Here is a 13,763-nt window from a genome sequence, read left to right as displayed (position 1 = left end):
GAAATGACGTTAAGAACAGACATAATACTTAGCAGTAAAATTGGGTTACTGGAATATACAGTGTTCTTACTACCTGAAATTCTTAGATACCACTCCAGAAGAAATTTGCAAATGCATATTTTTAAATCACAAGAGGTGCAAACTATACTTTGATGTCAGAGAGTGAAATGAAATAAAAAAGTATTGAATAAAGACTGTGCAGTTATTAACTAGATTTCTTCTTTAGTAACCCTGCATTTAAGTGGTAGCTGTTTTTTTTAATCTTTTCAACCATAGTTTGCTTATGCTTTACTTTAGCAGAATTCCTGCAACTGGAAAGCTATTTAAATTCTCAGAAAGCAAACTATCTATACACATCACACTGACTTTCATGCTAGGTGATAAGATTATGGGCGATAATAAAATACTTGAGATACACACCACTTGCCATAACTCTCTGCTTATGCTGCCGTAGGAGGAGTCATCTGAACTTCTTACTGAAAGATGATGTCCGTAAAGCAAATCTTTCATTCCTGTGAATAAATTCTAGATTAATTCAGTCTAACATAGTGTACAATTCCAGGATATGATGTCGAAAAGCATCCTCAGGAGGGTAGAGTTCAATCATTTATTCCTTTTACTATGTGGCTTTCTCAGTGCTAAACAAAACTAGACGAACACAGTAAAAGTTAAACTCCAGCTATGCTGATGAGCAGAGAGGAAAATGAAAAGGCATACAGAGAAGAAATAGTGAATTACCTCACATGAGAAGAAAAAAAAATTTTTTTTTCCTGATGGAAAAGTAACTGTTGCTTTGCTGCTTTACTACTTTTTTTTCTTCATCATTTTTATTTTACTTTTGTTTCTACTTTTCTTTCATACTTGTCTTGGTTTTTTTGCATTACCATTGTTGCTTTTTTTGAATGTTAACCTCAGAGATGGAAGGTATGCCTATATGCTTGCTTCTTGCATGTAGCATTTACCTGGTGTCAGGATAAGTGTACATGGCAACTCTTTCTTTATTAGGATTGTATAAGCTTCTTCGTTTAAATAGGGAAGTCAGGAGACTGTTAAAAAATTACCATCTATTAGCTGTCTGTTACAAGGATAATCCTAATCAACAGCTCCTGATAATTTTGACCTACAGAACTTAAAAGCATCAATGGTGTATTTCTCTGAAATGGAAATGTTAAATTTTTACTCTTAGAAAAGTCGGGGAATTGCAGATTTGATGGACAATATAGTTGTATTTAGGAAAGAGCGTGAGTTAACATATTGCAACCTGTGGTGTCTATCCCAGTGTGATCCCAGACCTAGTGAGGACCAAGCAAGAGCCCCCTGTGGTATGGGCAGATTTTAGAACAGCTACTCAGTGTTCAGTAGGTGCTTTGTAAGATAGAGTAGTGCAAAACCGAGTTCAGTTTTTCAGGGTATTTCATAGAGATACAACAATTTTTTTGAAGTTCTGTCTTCCATTGTTCAAAATGCCTTGAGTTTTCCTCATAATGATAAAAATACATTTGCTGTGAAAGGAGTTGGTGAGCCAAGGACATGGTTAAATGTTAGGAGGATACTAGGTAATTAGCTGTGGTGTGTTGACCCTGCCTAGGGGCCAGGTGTCCACCAGAGCCGCTCTATCACTCCCCTCATTCACTAGACAGGGGAGAAAAAGTATAACAAAAAGCTTATGGGTCGAGATAAGGACAGGGAGAGATCATTCACTAATTATCATCACGAGCAAAACAGACTGAACTGAGAGAGGAAATTCATCTAATTTATTACTAAGCAAAACAGAGTAGAGGAATGAGAAATAAAATCAAATCTTAAAACACCTCCCCCCACCCCTCCCATCTTCCCGGGCTCAACTTCACTCTCGGCTTCAACCTCTGCCCCCTCCAGTGGCAGAGGGGGACCGTGGATGGGGGTTACGGTCAGTTGATCACACGTTGTTTCTGCCACTTCTTCCTCCTCAGGGGGAGGACTCCTCTCATTGTTGCCCTGCTCCAGCATGGAGTCCCTCTCACGGGAGACAGTCCTTCACGAGCTTCTCCAACGTGAGTCTCTCCCACGGGCTACAGTCCTTCACAAACTGCTCCAGCGTGGGTCTCTTCCATGGGGTGCAGACCTTCAGGAGCAAACTGCTCCAGCGTGGGTCCCCCACGGGGTCACAAGTCCTGCCAGCAAACCTGCCCTGGCGTGGGCTCCTCTCTCCATGGGTCCACGGGTCCTGCCAGGAGCTTGCTCCAGCGTGGGCTTCCCACAGGGCCACAGCGTCCTTCAGGTGCCTCCACCTGCTCCGGCGTGGGGTCCTCCAAGGGCTGCAGGTGGAATCTCTACACCCCCTCATCCTTCCTCCATGGGCTGCAGGGGGACAGCCTGCTTCACCATGGTCTTCACCACGGGCTGCAGGGGGATCTCTGCTCTGGCGCCTGGAGCACCTCCTCCCCCTCCTTCTGCACTGACCTTGGTGCCTGGAGAGTTTCTTGCATCTTCTCACTCTTCTCTCCAGCTGCAAAAGCTCTGGTTTTTTCTTCTTCCTTCTTAAATATGTTATCACAGAGGCGCTGATTGGCTTGGCCTTGGCCAGCGGCGTGTCTGTCTTGGAGCTGGCTGGCATTGGCTCTGTCAGACACATGGGAAGCTTCTAGCAGCTTCTCACAGAAGCCACCCCTGTAAGACCCACCCCCCCCACTCCCCCCCACTACCAAAACCTTGCCATGCAAACCCAACTCATTGGCTCTGTGATAACTGATTTAATATAAATCCAATGTATTTCATATCATTAGGTGTGGTGTTTAGAAACTATAATATAGAAGGCATATTTTAAAAACAGGATCAATGTTCAATGGATTTATTGTATGGGCTATGAAAAAATACTCTTAATGGGGTCCAGCAATTGAGGAAAATTCAATGCTCTTGGGAAAAACGTGTTTTAGTTTAGATAGTATTTTGGATAGAAATACAGATTGTTCAATTGAAGAGTACTTAAACAGTAAATAAAATAAATGGTTACAACAGTTTTAAATAGAAATGTGGGGTTGTGTTTTTGAACAGTTTTTAATATTAGTGTTTATTTTTATTGGGGGTTTTTGTCAACACCCTTTTTTTTCCCAAGAGCTTTTTCGTATTTTTGTGATTTTATTTTTATTTCATAACTGTTCTTTGACTTAGACACACCGTGCTTTCATACTGTTTCACTGTGGCACTTTGATGTGTGAATAATGGCCTCCACTCTAAAGGGGTGTTTTTATATGTACAATTAAGCACAATATGTAAGATGTACATTTAAATATACTTTATATTTAAACAGTAGTGAACAGTACATAAATGCTGTATTTTTGGAGGTGAATGTGGCACAGACATTTAAAAAATAATTTCCATGCATGATTATTGAAAGGAAATAGCACTAATTCCTATGTTTCTTTGAGTTGTGATTAATTTTGTACGTATGCAGTGTGTGAGTGCAGTGTTCTGAATGTCATCTCTTATTTATATGGGTCATGTCCTTTTTGTGTTACCTGTGTTACACTGAAATATATGTGTTACACAGCAATGCAAATTTAATTGTGCATTGGCACAGAAAGTAATACTCGTCAGGAGATTTAAAGCCCACCAAAAGTGTCACCAGAATTATTTTTTCTCCTGTAAATGTCAGTCAGTTTTAATGGACATAACGTGAATACTTAATGAAAATGAGATAATTGTTTACCTTGCAACTTGAAAAGGCTTTCCAGAGTTGGTTGGACCTTCTAGGTCCTTGACACTCAGAAGAGAAGAGAAAATCACTTCAGGCAGCATTCTTCATATTCATATCTTGAGATTAACTATATCTGCAAGGGGTAATTTCCTTGGTAACGTAAGAAACAAGATCACTGGTTCTGACTTTTATGACTTCTAATGAGCTCTTGGTGCCTAGAATAATTTTGAACTCATTTTTGAAGTAGGAGACTTGGGAGATTTCTGTGGACCACTTCCACTGTTATCTCTGTGGGGAGATACACGATGATCTGAAGACTGGTGTGCAGGATTTGTGGGTGCCCTGAGATCAGTTTCCTAACTTTGAGTATCAACAAATGACAGCTTTTTTTTTCTCTGAAAGAAGACTCTCCGGAGGATTGTTGGCAAGTGCACTCTTAGCCCTGTAGTTAGGAATGGTTTTCCGTTGTCAGGAGTTATCTTCTGGATGGCAGAAGACAGTGCATTTTTGGTACCTTGAGCTACAGCATTACCCAGACATTTTTGGTGTCAGGACTTGCTGTGTCTCTTGGCTTGGAGACCTGTGATTTCAGATCTTCTTGCAACAAACTGAGGTTGTTATCAAGACCTGAGCCTCTGTTTTTTGCCATCTTACTGCCTAAATGGTGGATAGATTTCAATATTTTAGTGGAGCTGTTCTTTCTTACTTGGGGGCTAATTAATAGAACGATGGTATTAGGCTTAGTGGTTGAAACGTGTGGCTTAACATAGGTCTGGGTTGCAGTCATCTCTTTTAACTTGCCTGAAAAGTCTGAAAAAACTCCAGACATGCTAGTTTCATCTTAGGTTCATTTAGCATCTTTATAGACCTTACATGACCATGCTTTTCCTTACTTTTTGAGAATCTGTCTTACTATGGGCTTTTGGAAGTTCTCATGGGGCTTTTCCCTCCAGTTAGAATCCTAATTCATCAATAGTAACTGACCCTGATTTTATTATCTTCAGGAGGAAAACTATTTTTTTCATGCAGTCTTGTCCACATTTTTTGTTTAAAAAAATGATCTTTTTTGTAGCAGTTACTTCAGCTACCTGCGGAAGATGGAGATTCCTATTCTTATCACAAATCCTCCTTACGCCATTCTTAAGTTCTCCTGCAGTCTTTACTCACTTTGATATTAGAGGTTCGGTTTAGGTGCTAAACTTCATGTGATTTTTATTCTGAGTGCTTCATTAGTTGAAACTTTTTATTCACTCTGGGTATTCTGTATTTTTGTATGCTGACTAGACAGACTTTTTAGGAAGGCTGCTCATGTTTTTGTATCTCCTGCCACACAGTCCTGTGACTCTTTTATTTGAGCAGAGATGGTGTCACCGGATGGCCAGCTGCCCAACAAAGAGTCTTCTCCTTTGTTGAAAGGTCATTGACCTTAAGTTCAAGCAACAGTTGTGACAGTCTTGCAGAGTCTACCTATAGCTGGGATCTGTAGGTCTGCCGCACAGAGCTTCATTCATCTGGGCACTTTGTTTTCTTTTCCATTTCAAAGCTACCTTTGAAAGAGTAGTTTTTCAGTCTTCATGCTAGTGGCAGGTCTTGAACCTTTTTCCAATCTATTTACACAATACAGTAAGTTGCTCACAGTGTTTATACATACAGATAAACCTTAAAGGTCAAAGTTTGGTTATTTACCACAATTTTTTTTTCTTGAGATAAACCGTGCATATATGCATTCAGTAATCCACTACATCTGCTCTCCCTTGACATCCTTGAGAAATCCTTGTGGCGTTTTAAGTTGAGAGGAACTGAGAGGGAGGACCACACCCTGCCTGTATCATTCCAACATAAGCACAAGGAATGGGACCTGGGGATTGTCCTGCAGAGATGGCAGAGTATCACATAGTCTTATTTTCAGAATGGTGAAAAATAAGTAGGCTGTGTTTTCATTTTTTATGATGATGCTTCTTGGGTTTTTTTTCCCCTCTTTTCTCAAATAAATAGGGTTTTTGTTGGGTTTTTCCTTTCTCCCTCCCCCACCCCCCAATTAAAAACCATAAACATTTTGAATTGAAGATAAAAGTAAGTCACCATTTTTTGATCAGTTCTAGGAGATCCTATCTGTTATATTCAGTTTGTTAAGGCATTCTTTACATGAGTGCTGCATACGTGTGAACATTTTAGCTGTGGAGACTGTTGCTTTTTCAATATCAAACTGTCTTGATTGCTGATGAAGTGATGTTAATCACTTAACACAACTTCATTAAAAGATGCCAGTAGAATGGCTGACATTTTCACCTCTTATCACTGGCCACCTGCAAAGTTGAAAACCTGTTGTCCTGATGATTCTGTTATTAAAAATAACAGGCATAGAGTTGCTAATTGGAGTAAAGTGATTAGTGAAGTTTACTTTTCTATATTACTTAGTATGATTGTGGCATATAGGTGTGGTAGCCTCTGAATTAAGAGCAAGGCTCTGACAGCTATTAAACTACAAACAAGATTCATTAGTTTGTTTTGGTTGAAGATGACAAAATCAAGCAAAAATTATTAGAGGTCTAAGAAGACATGGCCTACAAGGAAAGACAAATAATATTGTTTATTTAAAACAGGAGAGGAAGTGAGGAAGACATGATGAATTTTAAAATAAGTAAGCTTAATTTCAAGAAGAGTGCAGAATGTGTTTTTGGTGGCATGAATCCTGTAAATTAGTTTTGGGACTTTCAACATTACAATTATGAGCAGTATTGGTATTTTCCAAACATCTTCCTCCTTTCCATACCTTCCTCCTTAGGAAAGGCAGGATTACAGATGTTCATGTTGAAATTTGCTCATAATTTTCACTGAGGGGGGGAAAAAAAGGCAAAAATTAAAATAAAAATTGTCATGTTTTCTTCAAAAACGTTTTAATATTAAAATCACAAAAATTTAATAACACTTCTCAGTTGATAACACTTGGAATTTTTCATTTTACTTAGAACTTGTTTAATTTTTCTTTGCTTTTGAAAGATTGAAAAAATCAATCTCACCCAACCTATTTTTACCTGCATCCACTTCTCTGTATTTAGGCTGCCTAGAAAAATAAAGCAGAATACAACAAAGATGCACATTATTAACGTAATTCAATCAGATACAGGGTAAATGACCAAATAATAATAACTATTTGATAACCTTATAATAGTCCAAATGTATTTTTATACTTTTTTTAGCAGATTGTGTCCATGTTTTAGAATTACAGTTTAGTTTTGTGTTTTAATTGTCTGTATAAAAATGATACTGATGAAGAGCAACCATCTTAAAAATGTTATCAAAGGGAAACCACTGAGATCATATTTTTATAAAGTGTAGCCAGTGGTTTAGCACAGACTCCATCAGTAGCATAAGAGGTATAGAATATGTATTTGTGTAAAATCCTTTTTCATAAGTGATGTATTTGTTCAGACAAACAAATACACTGTGATAATGAGTTTGGCCTTGGAAGGAGCTGTAAAAAGGCCATTAATAAGCATATGGAATAAGGATGGAGCCTGAATAGATAACTGAGAAGAAATAGCCTGTCCTGTAGAAGAGGCCTGCAGGCAGTTCGCAGCCACTGAAAATGCGAACTGTTAAGTAGAGAGTCTGTGCTTTACAGTACTGCCAGTGAAAATACATGAAGTACAATGAACTCAGAATTAAGGACGTAGGAGGCTCTGGAAAACACCTGATGGTTTTGACTGTACCAATGGAATCTTGAATTCCCGGAAACTTCTTATATTCTCCTTTGCAGCATTTTTACCACGGATGTGAAGTGCTGAATGTTTAATTTTATGTAAACATATGAAGTGAATGTTTAGTTCAAAATTGTCACACTTGCAGTCATTTTGATAGTCTAAGGGCCAAGATCTTTCTTTAACAGAAAAAGATTACACGTTCTGCAATTTTATATCTGTATTTCTTTAAATAAAAATTTTGAAAAGTACTAAATAATTAGGCACTTGTTTTCCCTAATTACTCTATTTGGTTGCTAATGAAAAATGTACCTTGTCTTTTTTCTACACTATTTAAGAAATCTGTTCTTTCCACTGACCTTTTCAGAAGGCAAGATAATTCAAGGGATAATCTGAAGAGGGAAGAAAGGATTTTAAATGTCCTATTTTTCAAATTAAATGGCATCTACTTGTCTCACACTTGTGAAGACCTGTTTTACAGAAGAAAATGGACCTTTCCTCTACCACTGAATTAACTGAAGTTTGTTACTTCTGAGAACTGACACATGAAGTAACTGTTCTGCACTCTAGAGAGAAACAGCTGAGCTTGAAGACAGTGAAGTTACTGTAATTTAAGAGTGAATTTAAATGTCTCCAAGAATTATGTGGGTAAAGCTAGGGGCTAAAGCATTATTGTGGCGTCTTTCCTAATATTAAAGTATATGTTGCCAGGTTTTCTAATTCAGAAGTCCTTTTGACTTCAGGTGAAGTTTTGTCTGCATAAGAATGTATTATATACTTCAAAATTTGCCTGAAATGATTCGTACTTAAGGCATTAGTAATGTTGCTTTCATGTGGTATGAATTTATGAATTACACAGCACGTAATTTTGGGGGAAGGGATGGAGAGCATAATATATTTGTATTTGAAACCAGCACGTTGCCTGAAAAAAGCTTCTGTTCCACAAAGTATATGTTATTGATATTGAATATTACAGAAGTTGAGTTCTGTCCCTTTACTTTACATGTCTTCTGTGTCTTCAGTCTCCAAGTGATAGGAAGTGAGTTGTTGCAAATAGGTTTGATCTGTACTTGTTTGAAGTTCTTGTGTGTGTGATGGATTTTTTGGCTGCATTCTCTCTTCGCTGTAATTCTGTGTGTTGGGACTCTTTTGCTTTGAATTGATGTAAAGAATAGAGTAGTACCAGGTCACTGTGCAAAATAAAGCCATGGAACACCAGAAGAAAATTCCCAGGACATTCTGGGTAAAGCACAGGTTAATATCAAACTGACTCAAAATTTACAATTTGTTTGATTCGATCAAACAAGGTAAACTGCCTTGGTAAGTCCAGGTTACAATTGTGGGGCTTTTCAGTTTGGAGAATAATCATCAATCTTTTGGTAGTTTTCAGAATCTGCTTTCAGTCTGAATGGAGACAAATAGTAGTCTGTTGAATAGTAGTTCCAACTTTGAGCCAGGTTATTCATCCTGATTCTTTGGGTAAAATTGCTATTGAAATCACCGGCAAGTTTTCACAACTGCTTCCCGACGCCCCTTTTAGAGCTTTCTTCTTCGTTATACTGTATAACCACCCACAGCTTACGTGAATACCAAGTGCATTTTTATCACTGTGATCAAATTACAAATGTGTTCCCACTTCAAACTAATCATGTCATTACTATAATGTGTTCTTTTTTTTAAATAAAGTTTTAATCAATGTGAGGCAATTTGCTAGAAAGAAAAATCGCTTTTTATCCTTTTTATGATGACTGAATTTTGTTTGTGTTTTCTTTTTAAAATAGTGATTCCAGAGTTTATTAGTCAAGTAAATATTGCATTGGAGAGCTTAAGCAAGAACACAGTGCATCTGTTTGATGATAACCAGTTTGTGGACATTTCTAAGAAGGTGTATGATACAATTCATAACATCAGATGCTCAGTCATGATGATTCGGGTAAGTTTTTTGTTTATTTAATATTAATTTCTAAGGTAGTTCAGGAGATCAGTACGTTTTCAGGAGAATTTAGAATTATGTATGTGAACAGTGCCCCTAAGGTTATATCGAGATTGGACTGATCTGGGAAATTTGGATTACAGTGAAACAAACATAACTCAAGAAGTCTAGAATTGTGTTGAGTACCAGATCAGAATGTTGCATAAAAATGTGTTCAATTTATTAAAAATACTTATTTATGTGTGGTTGATAAAGATCTTCATTCACTTCATTAATGATCATTTTGTGGCTACAAACCCAAATCTGCTTGTAGCTCTTTAACCTTGTTTAGTGGAATGTAGGAATGGAGAGTATATTCAGGTGATGCTAATAATATCTTGTTGAAGTTTTGTCAGCTTTACACCAGAAGACTTAACAGCCTGATTTCTATCAATCTTACACAATCACAATCAATGTACTTATCCTATTGTTTTTCCTGAAGTTCAAAAAAATACTTCAGCTTTTTTTTTTAAATGTGAAAGATAATTTTTGTCAGATGCAGAATTTCCCTGAAATATCTTCACTCCACAAATCCCATTTGAAATGATATAAGATAACGTAAGAGCTGCAATACTTGTATGTTCAGCAGTTTTGTTTTTAAATAAAATTAAACATTTATAAAAATATAGATATATTTTTCAAAGGAAGGTTATCTTCTGCATTGTTTTTTCAGTTGAGAAGAAATTAAGAAACAGAGTCGTCTTTTCTTTAAAATACAAAAACATATTATAGACTAGTGAGGCCAGCAGGTTCAAGGAGGTGATCCTCACCCTCTGCTCCCCTCTCCTGAGACCCCACCTGGAGTACTGCATCCAGCTCTGGGGCCCCCAACATAAGAAGGACATGGAGCTGTTGGAGCGATTCCAGAGGAGGGCCACAAAGCTGATCAGAGGGCTGGAGCACCTCTCCTGTGAGGACAGGCTGAGAGAGTTGGGCTTGTTTAGCCTTGAGAAGAGAAGGCTCCGGGAAGACCTTGTAGCAGCCTTTCAGTACATAAAAGGGGCCTACAAGAAAGCTGGGGACAGACTTTAGTAGTGATAGGACGAGGGGTAATGGTTTTAAACTAAAAGAGGGTAGATTTAGATGAGATCGAAGGAAAAATTTCTTTTCTGTGAAAGGTGGTAAGGCACTGCAAAGGTTGCCCGTAGAGGTGGTAGATGCCCCATCCCTGGAAGCAGTCAAGGTCAGGTAGGACAGGGCTTTGACTATCCTCATCTAATTTAAGATGTCCTGGCCCACGTCGGGGGGGTTGGACTTAGATGACCTTTAAGGTCCTTTCAACCCAAACCATTCTATAATTCTAATATGGAAAATATTAGTCTTAACATAATTGCAGTGTATAAGTTAAACAGTTTGAATAGGAATTCAGATGTGCAAAATCTTTAAAATGTGTCATCCTTATTGCAGTTGTCAATTATGAAATTGTTTATATACTGAAGAGACATCCTGAAACACTGTTGTACAGTTTACTTTTCTTTCACTTCACCTACAGTGATTTTTTGATTCGTTGCCAACAAGTTAGTCTTAAATGATTCTGTCTTGAAGTGATTGTTCGGAAGTTTTTTCTAATCTGGTTGTGCATGTAGCCAGGCATAAAAAATTAGATAATGATATACTTTATCTGGAAGGCTCACTAAAGTCTGGCCTGCTTGTCTTGTTCAGCACCTAACTACATGATGCAGGATGCAGCTACTACCATCTAATTTCATTGCAACTACCTGAAATAGTTTTATTACGGTTTTGCTGATTTTCAATCCTGCAGCATTTTAAATCTGATAAGAAATAAAAATATATTTAGAAGTTTCCTAATCCTATTTGAATTTTATTTGGCTTCTACCACATCTATTCAAGGAATCGTCATGTATCTGCTTGCTTTCTGTTTGTGCATGTCCCTGTTACTTTGAGTAGGCTTCTGCTCTTACAGCGTCTTCCGAATGATTACTTTTCATGCTATCCTGCCTTGGTCAGACACTATTTACAGATCCCACAGCAGTAGACATGTCTACAACAAAGATGAAACAACATCTCCATTTGCTGCTCCTTCAAACTCTGTACCTTTTGAGAGGAGTCCAAGCTGGAACCATTTCTGCTCAAAGGCCTTTTTGATGATGTGTTCTCACAGCCATATATTTTAAAGGATGTAATTTCTCTGCTAATCAGGGAATTATAAAATGTTTTTTCTGTACACCTCTGGAAAAAAGCTTTCCAACAGATACTTTCAAGATCAAACAGGAAAGGCAAGTATCTACCAGGAAAATCACGTTTATGTGATGAGTGGCACTGCTATTGCAATTTGTGCCATTAGTAGAGTTTTGAATGCTGTCCTCTTCTCTGTAAGGGAGCAGGCAGGTTTTGGAAGTGGATCAAGAGCAAATTCAAAGTTTGCCTCCTTCAAACTCTAAATATCCTTGTAGGTGACCTCAGCTACTTCATGTGCTTAGACTGTGAATGATGTTATCAGTATGCAGATACTACTTGATGGGTTCAATTCCAGTCTTGCTAGGCCTGGAAGTAATTCTAGGGTGAAGCTCTGTGCCTCAGGCACAAGGAGGAAACCATCAGACCTTTTACTTGCAAGCTAGACAGCATCCCAAATGACTGGGACACTAGGAGGGTCATTGTATTCTTTTCCTCTGTCCCAGTTAATTCTGTGAGTCCTACTCAGGGAGAGCCAAATGCCAGGATAGATAAGCAGTTTTGATATGACAGTCTTCGTCAGTTGTGGTGGGTTGACCCTGGCTGGGGGGCCAGGTGCCCACCAGAGCTGCTCTATCACTCCCCTCATTCACTAGACAGGGGAGAAAAAGTATAACAAAAAGCTTATGGGTCGAGATAAGGACAGGGAGAGATCATTCACTAATTATCATCACGAGCAAAACAGACTGAACTGAGAGAGGAAATTCATCTAATTTATTACTAAGCAAAACAGAGTAGAGGAATGAGAAATAAAATCAAATCTTAAAACACCTCCCCCCACCCCTCCCATCTTCCCGGGCTCAACTTCACTCTCGGCTTCAACCTCTGCCCCCTCCAGTGGCAGAGGGGGACCGTGGATGGGGGTTACGGTCAGTTGTTCACACATTGTTTCTGCCACTTCTTCCTCCTCAGGGGGAGGACTCCACTCATTGTTGCCCTGCTCCAGCATGGAGTCCCTCTCATGGGAGACAGTCCTTCACAAACTTCTCCAAAGTGAATCTCTCCCACGGGCTACAGTCCTTCACAAACTGCTCCAGCGTGGTCTCTTCCATGGGGTGCAGACCTTCAGGAGCAAACTGCTCCAGCGTGGGTCCCCCACGGGGTCACAAGTCCTGCCAGCAAACCTGCCCTGGCGTGGGCTCCTCTCTCCATGGGTCCACGGGTCCTGCCAGGAGCTTGCTCCAGCGTGGGCTTCCCACAGGGCCACAGCGTCCTTCAGGTGCCTCCACCTGCTCCGGCGTGGGGTCCTCCAAGGGCTGCAGGTGGAATCTCTACACCCCCTCATCCTTCCTCCATGGGCTGCAGGGGGACAGCCTGCTTCACCATGGTCTTCACCACGGGCTGCAGGGGGATCTCTGCTCTGGCGCCTGGAGCACCTCCTCCCCCTCCTTCTGCACTGACCTTGGTGCCTGGAGAGTTTCTTGCATCTTCTCACTCTTCTCTCCAGCTGCAAAAGCTCTGGTTTTTTCTTCTTCCTTCTTAAATATGTTATCACAGAGGCGCTGATTGGCTTGGCCTTGGCCAGCGGCGGGCCCGTCTTAGAGCCGGCTGGCATTGGCTCTATCAGACACAGGGGAAGCTTCCAGCAGCTTCTCACAGAAGCCACCCCTGTAGCTTCCCCCCCCCAACCCTTGCCACACAAACCTAACACATCAGTGAAAATTTTCTGGACTCTACTCCTCCTTATTTGCTAATGCAGAACTCTGTGCTTGTCCCAGGCCCAAGATGCCTCACTTCACAGGGTTGTACTCCCTGGCTCCGTTCCTTTACTTCATAGAAGATTCTTGCCCATAGCAGGAGGAGTTTACATAAGTTGGATTTATCTGGCAAAACAAACCAGATTGAGGGCGATCCTCTGTTAGGCCTTCTGATCAGTTCCTGTTTCAGTGAACATAGGCTAAGAGTTTTGATTAGGACATCTGATTTTTTTCGTAGGTCAGTTAAGTTTCATTTGATGCCTACATTGCTCATCTCGCCTTCCCTTAGTGACTTGGGGACTTTTTTTAAGATTACAAAGTTGTTTCTATTTGTTCCTCAGTGAGATCTGAGTCTTCTATATGTCCAGTCTTCTTGGGCTTGAACTCCAGATGATTATGACTGAATATTCCTTTATGGAGTTTTTAATTTTTGGGAAATGCACTGAGGAGTGTAACAAAGCTTCAGTCAGTCTCTATGAAGATAGAGACACTGCTCTGCAGGAAACTCTTGAGTGTACATT

The 13,763-nt window shown here is 39.5% G+C and overlaps 1 protein-coding gene across 5 annotated transcripts in view; it reads left to right on the top strand.

Moving 5' to 3' along the window:
* CTNNA3 (catenin alpha 3) overlaps window positions 1-13,763 on the top strand; it is a 512,488-nt gene that overhangs the window by 402,956 nt on the left and 95,769 nt on the right. For all 5 annotated transcript variants that reach the window (XR_008577888.1, XM_054832089.1, XM_054832088.1 and 2 more), the window contains one exon: window positions 9,159-9,310. Coding sequence is in view for 4 of the 5 variants with exons in the window: in XM_054832089.1 (XP_054688064.1) it covers window positions 9,159-9,310 (152 nt within the window). In the remaining variant the exon portion in view is untranslated. The remainder of the gene's footprint in view (window positions 1-9,158; window positions 9,311-13,763) is intronic.

The sequence above is a fragment of the Grus americana genome, chromosome 7 (genome assembly GCF_028858705.1).
Source record: "Grus americana isolate bGruAme1 chromosome 7, bGruAme1.mat, whole genome shotgun sequence".
In the NCBI taxonomy this organism is placed as follows: domain Eukaryota; kingdom Metazoa; phylum Chordata; class Aves; order Gruiformes; family Gruidae; genus Grus; species Grus americana.
The sequence above is the reverse complement of the archived record's forward strand: the minus strand, read 5'-3'. Positions and strand labels throughout refer to the sequence as shown.